Source organism: Montipora capricornis, chromosome 1 (assembly GCF_036669925.1).
Source record: "Montipora capricornis isolate CH-2021 chromosome 1, ASM3666992v2, whole genome shotgun sequence".
NCBI classification, from domain to species: Eukaryota; Metazoa; Cnidaria; class Anthozoa; order Scleractinia; family Acroporidae; genus Montipora; species Montipora capricornis.
In genome coordinates this window covers 39,405,343-39,430,272 of record NC_090883.1, presented here as the reverse complement: position 1 = coordinate 39,430,272, position 24,930 = coordinate 39,405,343, and the positions used below count along the sequence as shown (strand labels likewise).

The following is a 24,930-nucleotide window of genomic DNA, read 5'->3' as shown; positions in this document are numbered from 1 at the left end:
CCCCTACTGCCCGCTTACATAAATTCTTCTATATTTTATTTAGAATGTTTATGCCAGGTCACGTAGAGGTTTCAATAAGATTTCAAGTAGTTGGCTGGTTTGAGTAGAGTAACCAGCTGCTGTCAAAATGAATTTAAATCTTAGTTTTGAAACAATCTGTCTTTAATTGCTTCAATTTAAAGTGCCACAGTGACCAAAAAATCAATTCTTATTTTTCTTTGGATTTCAAAGCTATGTTAACTAAATACTAAGGAACCAAAACTTGTTTTAAGCCTTGATTGAAAAAAGACACCTGTATATTTTAACTGGAATTTTCCTATTTAATGGTACGCCAGTACAAACTTTAAGATCTGTGTACACTGCAGAATTAATATGCAGCACAGGAGTTTTGGGCTTTCAGACTTTAAACTCGCATTTTGCATATATTATAAGCTGCATTCACACGTCGAATCTAGTGGGCCTTTGATGTCTTTTTTCCCTGTATGCAACCTCAGTCGGTCCGTTTTGAGCATGAGTAATGGCGGACCGTGAAAGTCATAACTTACTTTCAAAGTAAATGGCCTTTGGATGAAAGTCAAAGCTCAGAATTTTGTCAGTCAGATGTTAAGCAAACACACTTTCAAAATCTGAAGAAAAGAAGGAAGTTTTTTTTTTTTTTTTGATCACAGGGGCAATTTAAGGAAAAGAGTAGCCGACTTCAGTGAGTGAAGTAGCTGACGCTTTTTGTCGGCTAGGCCTACACACAAATATAACGTGAAATCGCCTTAAGATGTTTTCGGACATTCCCGTTTTTTTCTCTAAATATCTCAATTATTTTCTAAATATCCTAATTTTTTCTATATATCCTGAAAATACCTACCTTTATTTCCATAAATAACTCAGCAATAACCTAACAAAGTATAAGGCAATTTACAGGAAATTCAGTGGTGTCCTTGTAAGAAACACAACAAAACAATTTTTTTAGACATATGTGACATAATATATTAAACGGAGAATACTGCTGCATGTGATTACTGCAGATAAATAAAAAACAAAATGGTTGTACGGCTGTGAGGATATATATAGTTTTCGTGCCTGGCGAAATATTGGAAAAAGAAAAACTATATATATCCGCACAGCCGTAAAACCAGCCTTGCATCATTATTTTGTTTTGAGTGTACAAATTATTTGATGGTTAGATCTCCCAAGATCTGGCACTCCTACTTTGTTCAGCTGGCCCTTGCATATAAAAAAATTATACGATTACTTCTGACCCACATGGGAGGATTTGTGTATTTTCGTTGAATTTCTGTGTCTGTAAGTGCGTAGCATTTAACTTAAAAAATTGCTTTCTTTCTCCAGGGGAAAAAAATGTGACTTCAATAGTTTTTCCCTAAAAAATCCAAAATATCACAATTTTTTTCTTAATATCTCGATCTCAAGATTTTCTGAAAATCTCAAAATCTTCTAAATATCTCAAAAAATATCCAGATATTTGTGACCGGGCCTATTGTCGGCTGTATGTACTTATAGCAACCACTGCAAATTGGAATCTTTTCAAAAGCGAATTTAGCCTTAGATACCTTAGGCCGTTTTAAACGTCGCATTTTACATGAGCCGAATATAATGCAAATGAGCGAAAACAGTAGATTTTTCTGCATTAGATTCAGCACATGTACCGTATTACCATTCTTTCTGAAGAATTCCATTATATGCCCCCCCCCCCCCCCCCAAATGATATATTTCCAACTCAAGGCTCGTGCTTTACACCCTCATCATGACAAATATTTAACTTTAAGTGACTCCTTCAACTGTCTTGAAGCCAAAGTTGACAAAATTCAGTCCAAGCTCAAAACTATTCTACTCGTTTTCTGCGATTTCCGCTTCAAAAATGTAAGGAATGTTTTTCATTGTAGAATTGCACTGTTTACAAAATTGACTTAGCTGATCTCACCTTATTCATTGCCCATAGTTTTCTTTTTTCTTCTACAGTGACAAATTCTTTCTCGTTCTCAAACTTTGGGAACTCTGTGTGGAGACCATTCGTTTGTTCCGATCTTCATCTCTGCATTTAGCACACATCAAAAAATGCCAAACCTACCAACAAGAGCTCGTTACTTTTCTGATAAATGAGAAGATTCTCTTGCCAAACAAGCAAATTTTTGTTTGCTAGCTTGATCATGTTGATTCAAGTTGTTTGCTATCCCTAACTTTTCAGTAAGATGAAGCTTAGGGTTAGGGTAAGCCAGTTGCTTGGGAGAAATAATATTATTCAGATATACCAAAGAAAAAAGGGTTTTACATTGTCCCCTAAATACTTTTAAAGTAGAGTTGATTGATTCTTTCCATACAGTATTCAACCACAGAGAGACGGCTTTGGTGTCCTTGTAAAGGATAGTTACTCCAAATGTAATATAACAAGACCTCCAGCTTGTACACAGGAACAAAAGGTGGGTTGCATGTTCTTGTATTGCGGGTGAAACATACAAACATACATACAAATTTATCTACCCCAGGAAATGGGAAGGGCTGATTAGGCCCTTAGGTGAAGTAGAAGCTAAGCCCTAAGATAAATTAAAAGACTTGTGATCATTTTCTTGAGGCAGGTGAGTATAATTTAAGTCCACAGGACGCTTATTTTTCCCCCGTTTTTTAACTTTCGTTTAAATATCTATAGTGTCTGGAGTGTAGTACTTCAAAAAAATTTCCCCCATAGTGTAGCCACGCGTTTTAGCGGGCCTTTGATTTATACCCAAAAACTTTTGGCCGAGCCAGTTGGGCCCTGGTAACTACTGACGTCAAAGAAGTAACTTGATCGCATCTCTTCAGGAAGAAATGTGAAAAAGTGTAAGAATAGAAATCTTGAGAGTTGTTTTTAACTTTTTGTTAAGTCTTTATAGAAACGTCGGACGATAGTTACCTTCGGATGCCGTGAATGTTCTGACGATTCAGAATGGATTTACATTCCGCTTGACTTCTTTGACGTCATTAGTTACCAGGACCTAACTGGATTGGCCAAAAATCAAAGGCCCGCTAGAACGCGTGGATGCACTATGAGGGAATTTTTTTGGACATACGACACTCGCTGTATATATTTAAAAGAAATGCTAAGTTACGGTGAAAAAAATAAGCGGTTTGGGCAGTACTAAAGGTTTTCAGGGTCGACAAAGTGGTTGCATCAACAGGGTACAAAAAAAAAAACCAAGAAAACAAAAACAACCCCATTTTTTATTCAATAGACGTACTAACAAACAAATTAAGAAGGTATCAAGATATCCAAAGAAAGCTTTTGCAGTAAACAAAATGGTAAATTTATTTTAAAAATTGCACCGTAACCAGGATGAGACATGTTGTGAATCTGAAAGACGTTCTCTGGTTAAAAATTGGTTAAAAATTATAAGCTTTCGGCTATCTATCTATAGCCTTTAACGAATGAAATATAAGAAGCACGAATCAAAATATATACGAAAAGGGGTGTAAAAATTCAATGCGGGTGAGAACTAAAATATGAATAAGAATGATCTAGAAAAAATTACAATAAAATAGAGTATTGTTATTCCGTGCGTCTAATCTCCCAAGCACTAACGAAGGAAAATCACGCGAGACCAACTATGTCACAGATGCACTAAAAGCCAATGGCTACCCGTCCTCAGTCATCTCTTATATTTCCAAAAATAGAAAGAAGCCACCATCACCAACTGTTCCATCACCAGAAGAATTAGTAGCAATGTTCTTTAGTTGGGTTGACCCACAGAATACACCCCATGGATTTGCGTGCCTTCCATATATTAGCGGCTTGACAGAGCCCCTCATGAGATTATTACGCAAACATGAAATTCGAGTCGTCACCAAACCACTTAAAACCCTTCAGCAAGAATTCCCATCCCCAAAAACAAGACAGCCCTTGGACCAACAATGCAATGTTGTTTACAAAATTCCGTGCTCGGACTGTCCGTGGAGTTACATTGGCGAAACTGGAAGATGCTTTTTAACGCGGAAAAAAGAACATCAAAGAAACCTAAAAAATTTCGCGAAAGGGTCAAACATTGCCAGCCATGCATGGAAGAATGACCACTCTATTGACTTTAATAATGCATGCGTGATTGACAAAGGCAACTACCGTGTTAGAAAAACCTTGGAATCCTGGCATACCGCTAAAACTGTTAACGCGGACAATAATTCTAAACCGTTACCGAGACAATACTCTATTTTATTGTAATTTTTTCTAGATCATTCTTATTCATATTTTAGTTCTCACCCGCATTGAATTTTTACACCCCTTTTCGTATATATTTTGATTCGTGCTTCTTATATTTCATTCGTTAAAGGCTATAGATAGATAGCCGAAAGCTTATAATTTTTAACCATTTTTAACCAGAGAACGTCTTTCAGATTCACAAAATGGTAAATGTTTACCGCAATAAATTAGTGAGATGTATTGACTATTTTAATGGCTGAGCTGCCACCAGTCCCTTCCTGAAGACTTGAAGGTTGTGCTTCTAAACTAAGAAACTGGAAGGTCATAGTTTTGACTGTTGTTAAAGGCACTCTTATGTTTTACGAGTTTGTTCAGATCCTGATCGAAAAAAATGCGTCTCTTTAGTGAAAGCTATATTACGTAATCCACTTTTTAAGTAAAAGCTATTACTGGATAGAAAAGGGTAGCAAAAGCTTGTTTTAGTCTTTGCCAAAAAGGAGCATTCAGTCATTCCTCATCGTGCCTCCGTTGTTTGAAAAGTAGATAGTGCTATCCGGAAGTTTGAGGCTCGTTCTGCTGTTTGATTCCCTAGGATTCATTCTGCGACCCAGAGGCCGCGCTTCTTTCGTTCAGTTCGAGGAATAACGACCTCTGGCTCCCTCTGGCTTGTGACAAAACCAGGACGTCCGCTGAGATTGCGCAGACGAGCTGGAACCCATTGGTCGTTATGCTTGGCGCTGACCGAGAGAATCGCGGCCTCTGGGGACGAGAATGCCTAGGATTCGGCTCAGACTATCCTTTTTGCGGTTCGCCATTTTCCTGTGCGTGCGTATTACAGTTTGTTTGGGACTATTCGGCATGATAGAGAGACTTTCAGAGAAGATCCGCGAACTCGGTATCTCCTCATACAGAGGCGCTCGTGATTACCACTAGACCACGCAAGGCTACGTGACAGACTAGGGGGGGAAATATTAATTGGAGAACCGTGTGAGAGACCGGAAACTTGATTTCATGTTTTCGTTTCACGCGATATCATTATCCGGTTATCGCATGACTCGGTAACACATCTCACCGGGCTAATATTCTCCCTGTATTGTTAAGAAAAAGTATTAAATATTTTAAAATACCATTGTAGAAACTTGTAATAAAAGCATCCCTTTACTAGTTTTGATTGGAATCAATGCCATTAACAACAAGTATTCTATGATTGCACTTAACCCTATGTTTGGGTTACGGAATGTGGACTTTGTACTTCTCACTACGGAATGGAACTGGGTATTGAGGAAGATATTGTAACATAAAAAAACACTGAAATACTGTAAGTTAAAAGGAAATCAGTTAAAAATCCTCTGCACAAAGTGTAGGCTACCCCTAGGCTCTTGTTGCACAAGAACTGAAAGTTGTCGTTGAGATAATCGTCAAGCTTTTTACAAAACATTGTTTTCTGATTAACAGATTCAATGCCCATCAATACAAAACCGGAGTCTCAGCTCCCCAGCAGCTTCTACAGTCTCTGCAGACAGTTCATTGACAGGAAAAAAGATAGTAGGGATCTGTTTAGCAACTGTTATTTGTCTGGGCATGGTTATCATTGTCGGCAACTATTTCTACCACCGAGTCAAGAAAAAAGCAAATGTTCGGTTCGAAGACTACGGCTACTCCAGACTCAAGATGTTGGAAGATGAATATTATTTTGATGTTGAAATTGATGATGACGATGATGAACGCACAGGGCTGGTATCGCTTTAGTTAGGTTCGTTCTAAATTGATTTAGAGTTGTTAGGAGCGGGCATGGTGGGCATATACTACCTTTTCAAAAGGATTCGATACTCTTACCACAATACTTCCAAATACTGGAAGGTTTTTAGCGGGGAGGACTTTATAATGTAGCCCGCTTTTAAAGGGAATTAAGAGCACAGATAGTTTATTTTATACAAAACGAAAGAACGCGTGCAGGGGTCAAGCTGCTACTGTAGCAGTTCAGTACATCTAAAACTCTCGCATGTCTCGCACTAAAACGTTTCAACTCTTAAATATTTAGGAAATATGTTCCTCCTTTCTTTGCAGTTTTCATTTTATTTAATGTGCCGTATTTTCCCGCAAGGTCAATATGATGGTATTTTAGCGTACGCTTTTTTGCAGATAGTCGGATGCATTTCACGGGATAAAAAGAAAAGCTTAGTTAAAAAGTAATCAAAAGAAACCAGTGAATATATCTGGCAATTTGTTTACGGAGACTTTATCAACAGAGCTGATATTTTACGAAACATACTTTTAAATCCGCATACGTGATGAAGTATCATATAGAGCAGGATGTTCCAAACGTTGTGGCCCTGGCCACCAGCAAAATCAGTTCATGAAGTCATGAGGCTCCTGAACGTCATAAAGCGATCGATTCATACCAGTTAAAACAGTTGCACTCCACACACGAAATGTCGTTCAGAAAACTACACCGTTTACTCCAGTGTTGACATGTTCAAGGTGATTCCTCAGGAAAAAAAAAATTGTCCAACGATTTTCTTGAAACTTTCCCTGAATGTTCCCTACTAACCCCCGTTTTAAGAACTACAACAACGTAAGTCACCGTGCTTGCTTAAGAGATATAGTGGGCCAGTCTTACGCCATTAATCCCTGGACTGATACTAATCACGCGCGTTATTTCATCGGCTCAGGGTCCATATTTGCGGTAGCTAAACGAGAGGGTTTTCATAATAACACTTCAAAAAACACCTGATAGTTAGAAAGTCTCGAGCATATGGAACACTGTCTTATATAGTGAAAATCACTCAACTTAAAAACGACGTCGACTTAAAACGTTTCTCGAGTCGTTTTCACGATCATAATTTGCATTCCTGGGTAAAGGGCTTTATGTACGTTTTCCTTCCGATAAATTTTTTGAAATTTTTTATTATTCCAAGGGGATAATTCGTACACCAAAATTATGCAACAAAAAATATAGGTCACCGTGCTCGTTTAAGAGTGAACTACCATCGTACCTGTCTATCTCGATTATCGTAGAACGAACAACAAAATTCCCGATGTTCTCGGAATGCGCCCTCTTATTCGCAAAGAGTTGTGGGTCATTCACCAGTTCTCTCACGTGTTTTGAGAATTGTTTCATCGCGTATGATCGACTTACGCCATATTTACAATGTTGCAAATTTGATCCAATTTATAAACATTGACATACCATTTGCGCAGTACAGGATGCGCAGTGCAATACTGAGGAATCACCTAAAGCAGTAGTGACACTCTCCGTCGGAGGAATTTCTTCATTCGGGAGAAGGAAAAAGATACTATCCTGAGTCTATTTCGTGGACATACCACTGAGGTTTCGGAATTGTTATGTCGTGTTTAGAACACTTATGGAAACACGCAACGTTTTTTACCCTGTTCAACTGTTGATCCCGATTGTGTTAAGTAAACACTATCACTGGGAGATAGATATGTTTTTCCTTCGTGAAATAGGTATCACTTGTTCACCTTGATGAAGTAATATGGCTTGTCTCATGATGTTGTCACTTGTGGTGTGGATCGCGACGTTTCAACTGCTTACAACCAGTCATCATCAGGCTATGGGGTCTACTGGTTACGCGTTTAAAGCAAGTTACTCTGCTGTGATTGGCAGAGCACCTTGCTTCATAACAGTCCACCTCATTGCCTGAAAAAGACTGGCTGCAATCAGTCGAAATGTCGCAATGCACACCACAAGTGCGACCATTTTGAGACAAAAGGTAAAAATAATACATTAATATTATTACGCTATTCTTGATGCATGCTTTGGCCAGCGTGCACCAGAGACAAGCGTTATCTCAGAGACAAGGGAGGAAAAGGCAGTAGTGTAGCAGTTCTCATAACCAGCTACTATTGCTTTTAAGTCCACGTCATTGTTGCAATTTAGTATTTTGTTGCGAGCCAATCACTTTATACGTTACGAGAGCTGCTACATCACCCGGAAAAAGGAGAGCGTCAGGTCGAGAGTAGAGTGCTTGGTGACCAGGAAGTTCTTCGGAATTCTCTGTTGGAAATGAAAGGAACCAGAGAAGAAACACTCGTTTGGAAAATGAAACACTTTATTTTTTGTCAACCGGTCCCTACTTCGTCCAATGATACAAATACAAACCCTACAAGTGCAAGAAAAATTTTCTTCGATCTAAATATATGCATCTCGTATAACTTTAGCCTCCCAAATATTAGAATACAACAAACTTTACATTATTAAATCGTCTGCTTCAAGGCTGTACATTATCTTTCAGATTCATCATCATTTTGTAACAAACTAGCAAAGAAATGAATAAAGATGCCTTTTATAATGATCGATGTCTTTGAAACTGCCCGCGTTTCAGTTGTATTGATCAGATCCATATTGAATAGGGGTATAACTGATCAAAGACTGGTAGCTATGCGTAGATTAAAAAAGCCAGAGGCTGATTGATTTTCATTAGTTTCATCACGGGATTCAAAGCACGTATATGTGCTCACTTGGTCGCTTTCAAGTTAAAATCGAGAATTGTTGAGTGAATTGGTAGCATTTGCCCCTCCGCTGTCAGACAATTCCGCCAGGGTCCCTGAAAAACCGGAACACACAAGATAAATTACAGAATAGAAGAGTGGGAAATGGCCCGAGTTGGAAGGGGGAGGGGTACTTCCAGAAAATTTGGGTAGGGCCCGCTTCCTGAAACCCTTTCCCCCCCCCCCCCCCCAGGAAAGGGCATAGACTGCTCCTTGTAAATGTTTTCAACGACAGATTTGGTCCTTCAAAAATTGCTCTTGTTCACTGAGCGCGAGACAACCAACAAGGCTCATGGAAACGCTAAGTGGAGCCGAATGAGTGGGAATTTGAGCGCTTTCCACACGTGTATTTTAATGAGGAGTTTGTTCCCCCTCCCCATTAGTAAGCCAGGCTTTGCATAGTGAAGTTGGATTACCTAAGCACTTTTGCTTCACTCCTATGTTCTTCATCAGACGCCACTGATGTCGATGGTTGCTGATGTAACATAGCCGCCGAAGTTGTAACTAAACTGGCTCCTTGAGGTGACACTGACTGTTCAACCTGACGATCTCGCAGCTGAAATAGAACTCAAGATTTATTTTTCCTTTTTTATCCGGCCTCATTAGGTCGTCGCATCAGCATTCTTCTAGGTCGACCTTTTACCCCAACAGGCACTCAACGAACGCCGCCACAACACTCGGCCGAAAAAACCTGGCAGTTGATCGTTTGACTGCGTGAGATGTAATAAAGACCCACCTTTAAAATATTTACCCGCATTAATAGGTCCACATTATTCTATGCTTTCGAATTAGCTCCTCTTGTCTATAAGCTCAGAATTCAAATCTTGCCGAAAAGGGGGCTAATTTGAAGAAAATGAAAATAAATAGGAATCAAAACTGGAAGAAACTTTGAAATGGTTTTGGTGTATGGTTCCACATTACTACAGGACTGCGATAAATAGAATAAATATGCCTGAACTAACGGGAACCTAAACATTACCGACTTCAATATCTACACACCTCATGCAAGTACATCATACTTGAGTTCATCTGAATTTCTCGCAATTGAACCTGCTGGTGTGGTGCCACCGTGGTACTACCCAACGAAGCAAGCGATGGATCGCTGAAGCTCATGGGATTCATATAGGGCAAGCCCTGAAACTGTCATGTAATAAAGAAAAAGAGGTGAACACAAAATGCGCTTCATAGACAAGCAAGTTCTTACTGAAATAAGTCACAATACAAAACTATCTTTGAGTCTAAGCTAGAGAGTCAGGATGGCATAGTGGTCATCAACTGCGCCTCCCCGACCAGTGCAATTGTATGTGGGATGAGTTCTAGTCGATAAAATATACTTTATCGAATTTTGCGACATTTCAGCAGCCGTACGGATCAACCTGACGAAAGAGGTTTTTTCCTCCGGGTGCTCCAGTTTTCCTCCCTCATCAAAATCAACTCCCAGCTAATGACATCTGGCTGAGGAGCTGTGCTCCTTAGGAGCTTTCTGAAAACCAACTTGCGTGATTGAAAGCTTCCTAATAACAGATCAAAGATTGTTATCAATGTTAATCTTGATCCCTGAGCTGTCCCTGCCTACTTACGCTGCCACTCCTATAGTCAGGAAGGGAATGTTCTTGGGACACTGCGGCGCTTAGGTTAACGCCTTCTTGGATCGCTAAAATGAGAAAAATATCAGTAAGGATTGGATATGCTATTTTAAAATATGCATTTTGTCGTGTTTGGGTGACTTAGTCCGAGATTACCTTTTGCACATAGCGGGAGTATAGCTGTCCTGGCGAACGCAAGAAATTCGTCTGAAAGGATGACCTATCTACTTGTCACATTTTTTTTCAAAAAGAATAATTGCACGCCAGGAACCCATGAACATTAGGTTCCTGTGCTCGAGTTACGATAAGGTACTGGGAAGACTGATCAACGAAATGTTCAACACAAGATGGCGGATCAACTCAACTGTCTTGCAAAGGTGCATAAGTACCGTACGGATACAACCTCATCGTATCCGGCCGACTCAATAACTGCATAACGCCGGCACTTACTAAAAATGTCCGCCCAAGTCATCTGGGACGGATCAAAAGTCTCCTTCATTTATACTAAACAATTTTTGTTATACAGATGATTTGTCTAGCCCGGCACTACTTACCATTTTCCTTGATGGTGCTGATGAACTGAGCGCCTCTATCTGATGGTTTCCATGTAGGATTTCGGATCTTAAAAATAAAAGCCACTTGATTTTCGATGGTTCATGGACCACTTTTGGCATAACCTCACATAACATATACTTACAGAAAAATTAACAAGGGAAAGTTCTGTTTTTCCATGTTCTGCTTGTTCATACTGCGTTGCTTCTGTCAGGCCCTCACTTAGCCACTAAAAGTTGAGAAACATGATGATTTTAACATTCTGTTAACCAGCGCGAAAAAAAAGCAGCGACAGTCGGTAACTGCGCACACTTCTTTTTCGACGTTCTTTGGCTGGACTTTAGCAAACTTCTGTTGAAAGTGCGAGAACCAATAAATACATACATACGTAATTGACCACTCCCCGTAGGAGCTTTTTAGAGCCAATTGAGACGCGGACGTCGACCGGAAGTGAGTTGTTTTAAACTTGCCTTCACACAACCACATTCACATTGCTAAGTATCTTTTCTCCATTAGAGATGGTTAGTATAAAATTCTAGGAGACACCACTGTCCTGGCACTCGAAATGTTCTCTTCCGGTTGCCGTCCGCGTCTCAAAAACGCGCATGCTTAAGCTCCCTAATGAAACACAAGCACGACGAACCCTAACCCTAATCCAACAACAACTGTTAACAATCCCAGCTGGCCGGAGGCAAACCAGTTGGCTATTTAAAAGCGCAGCTGAGAAGTTGAACCAGGGACTACCAGGAACAAATTGTGGTCAGAACGTGTCTTGAACCCGGATCCCAAGGCAAGCGCCGTAACCACTTGGCCACACTGCCTCCTAAGGCTCCACCACTTTTTATAGAACATGCATTGAGAAACTAAATTCATTTTATTACGATGGCATAAATGAACGGTTCTGAGAGTTTCGTGAAAGCTTCTTTCAAGTGTTGATTGCAGAATTGCTCACTCATATGGAACTAACTAATCTAATAGAGATGGTGCAGACCTTGATTTATTCTGGCTGCGAAATACACATACCTCTGGATTGCCGTGTCTTTTAACGTCCATCTGCGCAAACGAACAAACATCACCGACGCCAACAACATCAACAGTGAAGTTTCTAAAAAAGTCCACGATTTCTATAGCTTTGTAACGCAAATTAAAACACAACAGGAATGGCGTGATAACAGGGCTGACCAATTCTTGAATAACGTACTCCTGGAAACATGCAAGAAAGCAAAATTATTTTTCAATACCTCTCACTAATCGAGTTTTTACGCCCTGCTCATCTCTGGTCATAAACTGAACTGTGCAACTTGTTCAAACGTTTCTTACAGAGTGCAACGAAAAAAACGACATAATCGAATCGAGAGGTAAACTACAGAAAACACTCAATCGGACCGCTTTGTAGAATATGGCCGGTAAAATAAGATAGTGGCACATGAGCTACATGAAGTTTATGCAAGCTGAAAAATACACCACTTTAACTAGGCGTTTATCCTCTATTTTAAATATATATAAATTGTCATTAATTTTGAGGCAATGGCGGCGTGCAATTCCCCGACATACATAAGTTCCCCATTCCCCGCTTTAATTCGCAAAACTTTGTTTTACCAAACGAATTGACAAATGTAACTTAACCACCGTAACAAGAATTTGAGACCTGACGTTTCTAGCGTTAGTTCCTCTTCTGTTGGCTCTGAATCTTCATGCTTTGTAATGCTAACCACAGAATGCGATGTGGTCCAGTAATCAAGGAGGAGATACTGGGTTCAAATCGAGCGCTGACCTCCAGGGGTACCGAATTCCAATTTAGTACGCTTCGTAGATAGCCAACTAACAATTTCGTGTTTCAAAATGATCCTTTCCGTGTACACTGTTCAACATACTTCAAGCTTTGAAATACAAACGAGTGCAAGTTGTTAGTCCTTTATCGACTCACCGCTTTGTACTGAAAGACTTGGGAAAACTTTTTTCGCACCTGAAAGAAAGCAAGAGAAAACATTGATCAACCGGAAGGGCTGTCTTGGAATACCATCCCTCTACAGAATGTTGTACTCGCAACAACACCAAGCCACAAAAGTAAAACCTCTTTAGTATGAGCTTTTCCTTTCCAAGCATCTGGAATGTAATGGGTATGTGATACAATCTGTTTTAACAGTTGCTCAGGATCCCACACTGTATTCTAAAACAAGAAAGAAAGTAGAGAGAAAATCAATACAAAGAAGCTTCCGGTAGGCAATCAACATTGTAGAAACAAGGATCATGAAAGTACAAACCTCGTCGGGTATGAATATGTAACACGCTCTTATTATCAAACCTGAAAGACAGATCAAGCAGTTAACCATTACAAATAACTGTTATTCAATTGGGTTTGCGTCGGGCACTGATATCGCTAAGCTACACCACCACCAAGGTGGAGAGAATTTAAGGTAGGTCTCAATTGGCTTCCATGAATTTTTTAAAAGTTTGCCGATAGTTCTACCACAGATTGCTAATTACTATTCTACAATAAAAAATGGGGGCCACCGAGTTCATTTTTGAGATAGAAGCAAGTAAAGACAAAATATTTGGAGACCGTTCATGTTGCCATTGTAACCTATTACGTCATAATAATGGGCGCATTTTGTTAAGCGATAATTGGTGTTTCATATGGTACCATAACATTGTTATTACATGATATAGTATAGTAAATATAATAAGGTCTCTTAAAAGTGGTGAAACTGCTTCAGTCACCTTTACGTGATACTATGATAAAAAATCACCACTTTTTTCCTTCAGATTTTGAAAGTGTGTTTGCTTAACACCTGCCTGGAAAAAAATTTGAGCTTTGATTTTTATTCAAAGACTGTTTACTTTGAGTGTAGGTTTTGGGTGGGGGGAAGGACTCCCATATAAAAAGGGCAGGGGTGCTCGTCGTTTTTGGTATCTCTTAGGATGTTCAGCCTCAAAAGGTCCACAGCAGAGCTTTAGCGGTACCTTTTAGGGTATTGAGCCTAAAAGCTATGACAGGAGACATTTGACAATTTACTTAATTTAATTTTGTCAAATTAAAATTTGGTACCTTTTAGGGGTGAAGAAAATTTCATGCCAGGCCCACAAGACAGGATCTTGGTACCTATTAGTGGTTCTTTCCAATATTTCCAACGAGCACCCCCGTTCTTTTTATATAGGAGTACCCGCCGGGGTCAGAGTTGGCCACGTTTTACTGAAATTGCCAATGATCAGCAAAGGCTCAGTCGAGAGTTTTATGCTTTCCAAGTAAGATGTGAATTCAGCAAAAAAGGTTCTGGCAATTAATAACTGGGTGGGGAGGTGGAGTATGGAGGGCGATAGACGATCACAAGCCTCGCGGAATTGAAGCGCCAAGTGTTAAACCGTTTCAATGAACTTGAAGGACACTTCTTCTTTGCTAATGACCGTTTTCAAAGTCAAGTTTTCTCTGTAGAGGAGAGCAAATCCACCTCCTCTGCTCCCGTGGCGTATAGCCAGAAGGATTTATTTCCAGTCTTGCCGCAACGTCATCATCGGTCGACCAAGTTTCTGCCAATGCGACTAGGTCAGCTTTAGAGTGATAACAAAAATCAAGAAACTCTGCAGACTTAGTATTTATCAAGCACAAAGTCATGGGCGATAAATGTGGAGTACCATTTGTTGATAAGTCAACGAGATTAGTTAGACTTCTGCTCCCAAAAAGTTGAAATTTAGTTGCCCTAAAACGTCCCCCACCAACAGTACTGAGTTATAATTACAACGAATACTTTAAGGTGCCTAGTGGTCTCTCCAAACTTTCACCGCAACAAAGTCCCATGTTATTGTCACTGAAAAAAAACCCAGTAAGTGGTAATGTCCGTGTACAGCACTATTGACAATGGTCACCACGAGTCCTTGTTTCCTTCAAAGTGTCTCCAAATGATGCCATGTCATTAAATTCTCGTCCGCTTTTTCCACAACTAAGCTACCACTCGTCTAATAACTTTCTTATCAAGCCAAGAGCACGTGTAAATGTCTGCAAATGCACTATGTGTGCGATACGTTCAAAGAGGACAAACCAACAAAGCTGAGACGACTTACCTAAAACTGCTATCACAGTGAGCACGTGTTCAGCTAGTAAAACATCTTTGTCTAAAAGGGTGAAGACTGTAAGAACGGCAAAGAGGGCACCCGCAAAAAATGCTAAGTTCCTGCCAAAAAATTACACGTGTACAGAAATTGACTCATCTTCAACTTGCACATTTTTAATTGAAGAATTTGTTTAGTTGTGGTTAAAAAGTTTATCCTTCGTTTAAAATTTCAAAACATCCATGTTTGGTTCTTCTCTTGGAAGGCCCATCTCTGTAATTATGATGTCTAAGCAAGAATGCCTCAAGATAAAGCAACGTTGTGGAGGAGAAGGGTGGAAATTGGGAAGCCCTGCAATATAATAATAATAATAATAATAATAATAATAATAATTATTATTATTATTATTATTATTATTATTATTATTGTCTTCCACAGCTTGCAACAAGTCAGCGCGACACATGACGGTACTATGAGAGAGAAATTGATTCACATAGGGGACAAAAGAGAGCTCATGACCCTCATGATGAGTTGACGAGAATAAATGGAAGAGGCTGATCTCATGATCCCGAGAGGTTGTTGGCTGTGCAGGCTCACCCTTGCATCCCATCGCATTCTTTCAAATTGTGATACTTTGTGAAAGACAACCCAAAATTGAGTTTAAATTTGTTGAATATCATTGAATGTAATACTTACTTGGCAATGATAGCAAAAAAAGGAGAAACAAAGAGATTCATGTATTTTGAAGCGGGCTCATATGCTTTACTTAACCTACAAGCAAGATAAAAAAGACTCAAATCACTTGGGCACTAAGAAAAGAGGGGACAATTTCTCACCTACCAGAAATTCTTTACCAAGAATATGAGACCTTTACCAAGCTAAAATTTGTGAAACACAGAACAAAGAGCAAATTCACTGCCAAAAGGTAAGGCTAGTTTGACTAACCACACAAGCATGAGCATAAGCAACATACGCATTAATCAGTGTCTTTTGCTATAACGAATGTTACTTAGTGGAACCCCCCTATAACGAAGTGCTACAGTACCGAAAAAATAGTTTGTTACAGCGGGGTCTTTGCTATAGCGAAGACCCCGTTATAACGAATTATCTGGTTAATAGCAAAAATGTTCGTTATAGCGGGGTAATTTAATAAATAACAATTCAATATTGTACGTCGAAAAACAATATTGTTGTTCATTTGATAATGTAAACTGTAAGTGTAACGTGCTGACAATCAATACATCAAATTATCTTTAAAATTTAGAAGTAACGTGTCAGGCTGGCACTGCAATAGTACAGTACACATATTTCTCAAAACCGGAATAAAGCAAGCTGTGATTTCTACTCAAATCTGTCGTTTTTACTGACTGCTGCGAGCGACTGGACAAAATATTCGTTATAGTGGGGTAAATTGTGCGTTAGGACCATCAAACTCTATTCGTTACAGCGGGATTCGTTTCTACATATTTTATTGTACTTCTGCCAGGCTTTCAGATGTTGTTCGTTAGAACGGGGTCTTCGTTATAGCGGGGTTCCACTGTAATGGGTTTTCATATGTTGCGCCTGCATCATTAGTGCATCACGGCCCCTGAGTATCAACACCACATCAAAACACCAATTATAAGGGTCCGTAATGATTTACATTTGGGACATTTCACCTCTGGAAGTTCCATCTGCCACGATAATTTACATTTATCTTGACCCTAAGCTATGGTTAGAAGTCGATCTGAGGTTACCTCCATAAATAGACAGTTTTAAACCTGTATGACACCAACCTCCCAGGGTCTCTCTCAACATAACATAACAGGTCTAACATATTGATATATACTTTATTTAATGTGGATATGCACCAAATAACTAATGAAAACCTAACAACTAAAAAACGCTAATATCACCATTCACCAAGGTAAAATCATGAATTAAACACTGATTTAAACTATTTAAAACTATCATTACAATATTACTGCCGCAGTGCTTTGTTCGATATGCTATTATGTATTGTCAATAACATGTCTTGAATTAACGATGAAATGATACATGAAATGGATCATATATGAAATCAAGTGAAGCTATGATCCTCGCAGTTAAGAATGCAATTTCTGCAATTGCGTAAAGGAAGCCTGAAAAATTCAGGACTTTAAAGGGGTTTGAACCTGTGACCTCGCGATACCGGTGCGACGCTCAAACCAACTGAGCTATGAAGCCACTGGCATTGGGAGCTGATCATTTGTGGGTTCAAATGTTCCCATGAGGAATGAATCAACGATGAAATGATACATGAAATGGATCATACATGTATATGAACTGCGGATATGAAATCAAGTGAAGCTATGATCCTCACAGTTATGAACGCAATTTCTGCAATCGCGTAAAGAAGCCTGAAAAATTTGGTGCAATGCTCTAGCCAACTGAGCTATGAACCCTCTGACGTTGGAGGCTGATAATTTGTGGGTTCCAATGTTCCTGCGAAAAATGAATCAACCGGTGAAATGATATATGAAATGGACCATATATGTACTGCGGATATGAAATCAACGTCAGTGGCTTCATAGCTCAGTTGGTTAGAGCGTCACACCGTTATCGCGTTGAAGTCCCTTTGAAGTCCTGAATTTTTCAGGCTTGTTTACCAAATTGCAGAAATTGCGTTCATAACTGCGAGGATCACAGCTTCACTTGATGTCTTGAATTCTTCGAGATTCCATAGAGGGTAGACTTATCCTTTCCAAGTGATGCTGATAGGATGCATGTTTATCATTATAGCCAAATCTCAACGCCCTTTCGTTCACTTTTTTTATTTTTGTGGTGTTTCTTTTTCCGCAATGGTGCCAAACTTGGTTGCAGTAATTAAAGTTTGGTATTATGAACTAACGATATAACAATTCCTTGGTTTTAAGGTTGGTTTTTTTCTCTGCCTCCATTGTCCTAAACGATAAAGAAGAGAGACCCTGGGAATGAGGTTGATATGACAATACTATAATGCACACCCACTGACGTGGGAAATGTCTAAATTGAAGAATTTAACCCATTGACTCCTCGAAGTGAGACTTAACAGATTGTACACTGTCTAATTCCAGACGATTTTACTCATCAACTGGGTCTTAGGTGCTTCAGGAGTGAAGAGTAGCAAGTTACACATGACTGTCCACTTGCCTGGTATCAAGCTCATGGTCAAGCTCATTAAAGTGGCGAAAAAACAGCCTCCCATAGCAAGACCTGTTGAGAACAAGAATGCTATTACCAAGGAGGTCTGCATCTTTGTCAAGGGACAATCCCAAGGAAGTTACAAAAGTGCTGCACGTCTTTAAAAGTTACCATAAATGATTATTTTAATAAGGTGTACAGGCATTACCATCTTCGGGCACCAAAAGAATCAGGCTCTCTTTTTACCATCTGTAAAATGCAAACATTAAAGCTGCCTATTAACATGGAAGCAATGGCTGCATGATTTACCATTGTACCACATGACCTTCAGATAAAATTGAAACTGGATGATTTTATGGTTCCCAGAAACTACAAATTGGACTTACCTCTGCATAGGTGAAGAAAGAATACAAAATGACCCACAAAAGAATAAATGGTGAAAGAATGAAGTTTGCTATTCCAATCCAGAAAATACGCCTTGACAGTCTAAAATGGGATTAAGAAACAAATGCATTTAGGGTGACCAATAACATTTTGTCTTTGTTTGAATACAATTATGCAATACAATACTGACAACACTACCGGTACATGTATTGCGCTTAACTGGTTACAATTTCACTTTGGTATGTAATACAAAGGAAAGACACATAAACAATAATATAATAAAAGTGATAGTTATTGTATTTAATGCATGACGGCTAATAGAACCACAAGGTCACACGGTCAAGATAAAACACAAGGGGAACTACCTACTGGATACAAAATATGGAAAAAAAAAATCACATAATATCTATATGCTGTTTACCTGTTTGCCAAAACAAATCTGCAAGAAATTGGAGCAAGCATTAGGGTTTGGACAGGAATCAACACATGGTATCATAAGGGCAGTTGCATTGCAGCTTATACAAATTCAAGCACAAAGATTGTAATTATTTAACTCAGCTATGTCAGAATACTGACCTGTTGGCAGGATTCCTGTACTCTTCGCGTAATTTCCAGTTATTTTGAAAAGGACTTCCTGGGCCCCAGAATAGAATAAGTTTGAGGTTGTACTTCATTCCTTCAGTCAAAAATGCTCTGCACACAACACAAAATATTTCAGAGTATGACTCGTCACAACAATAGTTAATTTTGAAAGAGAGAAATGATCCTCACACTTTTCTGGACAATTTTGACCTGCTCCCAACTGAGTGAGTTCATACATGTAGTCAGTAGCAGCCTGCGTAGCAAGAGTTTCCATTGGGTTTCACACAAGAGAACATTTGACTGAGCAAAAAACTAAGTGAGGGGTGAGGGGGGGGGGGGAGGAGGGAGGGAAAATTAATGCTTGCCAGATTGCTAGATAGCTTTGGGGCCAGCCAAACCATGCAAATGATACACTTGTAAGTGCAGAACATGCAGAGCAGATTTGCAAATTATTAAATACGGTATTCCTTAACGTAAGTGAGTGTCTAGTGAGATGATGTTGGAATATTTAAGAGTGCCTGTCTGTAAACATCAAAGATATCGTGGCAAGGTTAGAAAATTTGACTTCACTCATATTTTAATGTTGAATAGGCTGGGATGTGACTAAAATCACTCCATAGTTTTTTCAGTGAAATATCCCTTTATTTCAAAGCAAAAGGCAAACAACGATAATCATTCCTTTCCTCTAAGACGAAAAATTGATTGACAGTTATCAATATGTACATCTCAAAAAGGCCATGCCAATCAGATCCTAGCATTTGTGGGCAAACGCATTCTTCGGAATATTGGGGTTGGTCATTTTTGCTCTCACCCCACTATTTTTGCTCAGTCAAAATGTAGAAGAAGCCCGCTTCTCAACATTTCTCTTCTGTGCCCCATGGAAACGCTTGCTACGCAGGTTAAGAGCATTGCTCCGACATAGCAGAGGTCATGGGTCTGAATTCTGTTGAAGTCACCTGAATTTTCCAGGTGTCTATAAGAGTCCAATTATAAGTGTGAGGATCACTTCTCTATTTCATCTATAACCTGCCCTTCATAATTATAATATATCATTTATTTCTGCATTAATGGTTCATTTTATTGTAATTTATTCACTTTTATCTATGCTCGTCCAGTGTCATGGCAACAGACAAGTTGGTTGGCCTAGATATCACAGAAATTAATGTAATCTTTGCATTTTTAAGCTTGTCAAAAAACAATGAAAGTTCCCTTATTAAAGGATTTTTCTCTTCATAATTTTTAACATGATTGGCCCGGACAAGCTGTCTGAATTGGCACAGGACTGTTGTGGTTGGAGGAAGCTTGTAGTCGCCTGCTCTGCAGCCGACAGATGATGATTTTCTCATTAGTTCAAAGCTTGTGGCTAACAGGCCAAGAACAAACTGTAAAATCAAATGAGCCAATTAAAATTGATTTTTAGCAACACCAAATTAGAGTACCATTTTACAGAGATAGAAGGCCTCATTTCTCAAAAGTTGACACATTATTTAAAAAAGTGTATGAATCAAAAACAACAAGCTCATATGATTCTATACCTCTATATGCTGCTTGCAATTAGTGCAATTTAAACATTTACTGCTTAAGGTTTCTTCACTTGTTACCTGTCTCCCACCAGTGGAAAGTTATAGGAACAAGAGATCACAGACTTGTTCTGCATTGCCAACAAGTAATTCTTCCATCTCAAAATGCGATGATGGATATCTACAAAGTAAAATGAAACCAAATTATCAAATCAATGCAATCCTTAATTCTGTCTTTTACAGTGTTATAATGATCTTGTCCGGGTACCTTAAAGGCGTTAGTGTGAGGAAGGCTCCATAATATTACAAGTAAATAGTGGGTGAATTTCATCGCAAAAATACTTATAAATCTTCAGTTTTATGGCTGCAGACACACTGCGTGGATATAAAATGAAATAAGGTTCATTTTGCAAGTTACAATTGATGTACCAAGTTCTGTCAACTCTTCCTTGTGCACGCACATCTGATGAATCTTTTGAACTTCTATCAATCGCTTTTGAACATCTTGCCACTGTAGGTTGTTGAGTTCACACTGCAAACAGCATAATTTTCTATTAGATTAAAACAGGTGAAATTTTCATAGCATGCCGCATTGAAAATGACATGAAAATAAACCAATGAATATTGCTTTCATTTAAATGTCATTTACCTCAGGTATTCTCAATGCATTTCTGTAAAAGGCTCGAATCTCCAAAAGCTTGAAAAAATGAATCACAATTCTTGCCAAACGAATAAGCCAAAATATAAAAGCTATGACAAGGCATACAACAATGGCAGGTTCCATACTGCAATGAAAAACGAACAAAGAAACAGAGAATGAGTGGCACAACTTAACAATGATGATGACAAAAATATTAGAGCGCATTTAACTGTCTGTACTTTTAATACAAATTTTGTATTAAGAGTACAGACAGTTTCATGCACTTTCAACTGTGTGACAAACAATAACATTATCTTTCTAATGTCAGTATTAAGTAAAAATTTCAGACACTTACATGTAGCCTTGGTTCATTATCACTGAAGAGACAGGGACACAAAACTTTTGTAGTGATTACACTGCAACTAAACAGTCTTAACTGAAACAGTGTTCAACTCAATTTAGATCTTAAGTATAATATATAAAAGCACAAGTTCAATGTAACTTACTGTTGTATTTTATGGAAATGCACAACATTTGAGAAGGTAGGGGTCTTGTGATTAAACAAAGTGTCGTAATCCACACAGAGAAGCAAGAAGGATGTGAAGAGTACCACAAACACAAATTGGCTATAAAAGAAAAACATTTCATATACAACATATACAAGGAAGGGTTACGTTTTTGCAAACGTTGGCCATGTGGCACTTTATATTTCAACAGAGTTAACTATTGTAGGGTAATGTGAAGTGCTGTTTTCTACCCATGTAAAGCATGTGAGCGTTAGCCCTACCTTGTAATTGTACATATTCATTGCCATGAATTTGACATCTTCAATTCCCATGACCTGCTCCCGTCTGACCTTGCTACTCAGTTGGTAAAGCAGTGGTGATCTAACCCGAAGGTCATGGGTTCAATTCCCACCCTGGTCAGAGTTTTTCTCTGTCCTTGTGTGGGCCCAATTCCATTGGTAGGGCTAACGCTCACATGGTTTACAAGGCTAGAAAACAGCACTTCACATTACCCTACAATAGTTAACTCTGTTGAAATAATTATTAACTTAAAGTTATATGGAACTTATAGAGCTTCCTGTTAAACAAAGAGGCAACATGAATATTTCCAATATTTAAGAACTAAATGAAGTCTCTTCGATAACTGAGATCATTAGTGAAGCACAACAAAGAGGAAAGCAATTGGGGATAATGATTTTCATCACAGATCAGACTGAGAAAAAGGACCCAAACCAAGAGAAAAAAACCTTTTTTTTTTTCATTTATACTATACTTGCCTGGGACATTAGGTTCCAGAAACATTTCACAAGGGACAAAACTAAAACAAGCACCACTTCCCCTGATCAATCATACCAACTACCTAACATAATTACTTGAAATGACTAATTAAGCAAACAACTAATACAGAACTGTACATACATAAGCTCAAAAATCTCATTTAAAAGAATGCACACAAAGCCATTATTTCTGTGATATTCATATATTTAGTAAATAGTCAAGGGATTCAACAGTTAAGACGTGTTGTAATATTCAAAAGAAACTTTACCATCACAAAACTGCATTCATATAAAAATTATTAAATATATTCCTAGTAAAATTATTTCACCATCCAACATGAGTAGTGTGACTTATGGCATACGGTTTAACTCTCTAATACAGAGAAACACAAGCTGAAAAATGATGATTCTTCTAAAGCAAGCTGATCTGGAGAAATTTCTGTTTACTCCCATTAGGTTTAGACTAAACAGATCAACTGTTTTTTAACCATACATGCACCCTGCTTATTCTGTTCATTCCATTATCAGGAATGTAATATTTAAATAGATTGTTTTAGCATTACTTATGAAAATTACCAAAGGGAACAGGTAAAAAGAATAAGTCACAATAGAACAAGAAAGCTGAACATTTAGCATACCCCAAAAGAATGTGCCCTTAAATTTGGAAAAATCACTGATTTAGTGTAATAACAAGATTTCATAGACCATGAAAGGATATCCGAATAAAGAACTCGTCAAGATTTTCTATGTGATTCCAACGCCCTATAGGATTGAAAGAAAACTCAAATTAAGATAATTTGACTTTTTAAGATTTACAATGTACTTTGAGAGGGCAAGTACGATTACAGTTTCTCTGTTCTGAGCCCACACATTTCACTTGGGACGTTGATTTTTGCATGTGTTGAGCTTAGAACCAAAGACGTGTGGTAGTAGTTGCTCTCAAACTTCAATCTATAACTAGTTGCTTTTCTTCAATCAAGGAATACTTCAGCCTCTCTCTCAAAATGTAAATAGAAAGCAAATTTCATCACTGTACTTTACCATCATGTCATGGTTTATTGAGGCCAACCTACAGGTCAATGTCATCACTGCTTTGTAAATACCAGGCCCCAGTTGTTCAAATGATGGATAGTGCTATCCGCCGGATAAATCACTATCCAACGAATAAGTAATCCAATGGATAGTGACATCATTTTTTTTTTGTCAAAAACAATGTTATGGAAGTAAATATGAAACTAAAAAGATGTTTTCAGCAACCAGTAACATATCTACATTCTTAATACCCAGCAAATTCCCCTCTGACTTATGACTAAGTTTTGCCTATTTGAAACATTGTGGCAAGCTTGCCCATGATGGACAAAGTAAGTCAAATGAGAACACTGGAAACATGGTGCCCATTCTTTGCCAAAGGTGTGTGAGTACTTTGATCTCCCATAGGATTTCATGAGTCCTTATCAGCCATTTGCAAATGAAACTGCAAAAGCAGCACTTTCCCCTCAGTTCTTTTAAGGCTGGTTCACACATGCAATGCAAATGCAATGCAAGCAATTACATACACGTGACCTACCGTAATACAAGCGCAAGTGTCAACATAAGAAATGGAAAATTTCCCATTTGCTTGCGCTTGCATTTGCATTTCACACATGTGAACTGGTGCAATGCAAATGCAAATGCAAATGTAAGCCAGCCAGCCGAAGACCAAGAAAGAGAAAGAACATCAATGCCAACCCATCTACTTCGTCCACCATCTTGGGATACTCAATTATGTGAGCATGTTTTACTCAGATTGTGTATGCATTGGACAAGTGAACACCCTTGCACTTGCACTGCATTTGTCTTTGCATTGCATGCGTGAACCGGCCTTTAAGACCCCGAGAATTGGCACCTGCAACATTGTGCACAAAAGTCAATGATAATAATTATTATTGCGGTCTTGATTAATACTTAGTCATAGTCAATGTCTGTTGCATGGTTAATCCATTCATCCCTGAAGCCGCCCCCCATTCACGAACAAAATCGTCTGGCATTAGACGAGGAAAATTTACAAGTCTCATCGAAAGGTATAAACTGATCCGTCAAACCTTGCTTACGTTGTATCATTCTACATAATGTAATGCTACATAACAAACAATTTTGCATGCGAATTAATTAAGACCGCCATGCACTAAGTGAATTTATAAACAAATTGGCCATTACACTTTCATTGTTCTGTAATCGATAACCAACAACTGTGAATTTTCTAAGGACATTACCTTTCTCAATTTCTTCGAATCCCCGGGCACCAATATCAAAGCCCTGCGGAGGTAAATCTTCCTCGGGATCATCAGAATTTGAATTCAATCGTGTATACTGGGTTCGAAATCCAGCCATTTTTTTTTTCAAGCCTCGATAATATTACGTTATTTCAGTGTATATATCAGCGCTCAAGCGTTAAACCAGAGCGACACCTCTATGAATTCCTTGTAAACTGAACAATTCAAAAACCCAAACATGTTTCCTTTTAAGGT

At 38.6% G+C, this 24,930-nt stretch overlaps 2 protein-coding genes across 2 annotated transcripts in view; one reads left to right on the top strand and one right to left on the bottom strand.

Moving 5' to 3' along the window:
- The window catches only part of LOC138043096 (uncharacterized), a 16,632-nt gene extending 8,139 nt beyond the window's left edge, over positions 1-8,493 (top strand). The window contains exons 5-6 of the mRNA XM_068889223.1: positions 2,333-2,429; positions 5,633-8,493. Coding sequence (XP_068745324.1) covers positions 2,333-2,429; positions 5,633-5,926 — 391 coding nt within the window. The 3' untranslated portion in view covers positions 5,927-8,493. The remainder of the gene's footprint in view (positions 1-2,332; positions 2,430-5,632) is intronic.
- On the bottom strand, positions 8,233-24,930 carry LOC138043088 (autophagy-related protein 9A-like). Its single transcript, XM_068889211.1, has 24 exons — positions 24,676-24,930; positions 23,142-23,185; positions 22,566-22,630; positions 21,648-21,767; positions 21,151-21,286; positions 20,931-21,033; positions 20,583-20,682; positions 18,976-19,092; positions 18,821-18,838; positions 18,402-18,501; positions 18,224-18,264; positions 18,025-18,087; positions 15,571-15,645; positions 14,887-14,996; positions 13,092-13,132; positions 12,902-12,997; positions 12,755-12,793; positions 11,851-12,030; positions 10,973-11,056; positions 10,830-10,896; positions 10,270-10,343; positions 9,689-9,829; positions 9,106-9,245; positions 8,233-8,745 (listed from the first exon to the last, which is right to left on the bottom strand). The coding sequence occupies exons 1-24, from the start codon at positions 24,791-24,793 to the stop codon at positions 8,724-8,726; spliced, it is 2,094 nt and encodes a 697-aa protein (XP_068745312.1). The 5' UTR covers positions 24,794-24,930; the 3' UTR covers positions 8,233-8,723.

Bases quoted from the DNA above. Each gene is read 5' to 3' on its own strand.
- LOC138043088 (XM_068889211.1), bottom strand. From the start codon at position 24,793: ATGGCTGGATTTCGAACCCAGTATACACGATTGAATTCAAATTCTGAT. The intron at 10,897-10,972 runs GTAAGTATATGT...TTTATTTTTAAG, and splicing joins TTTCCCTTGTTAATTTTTCT to ATCCGAAATCCTACATGGAA. The intron at 9,246-9,688 runs GTGTGTAGATAT...GTTCTATTTCAG, and splicing joins GTATGATGTACTTGCATGAG to CTGCGAGATCGTCAGGTTGA.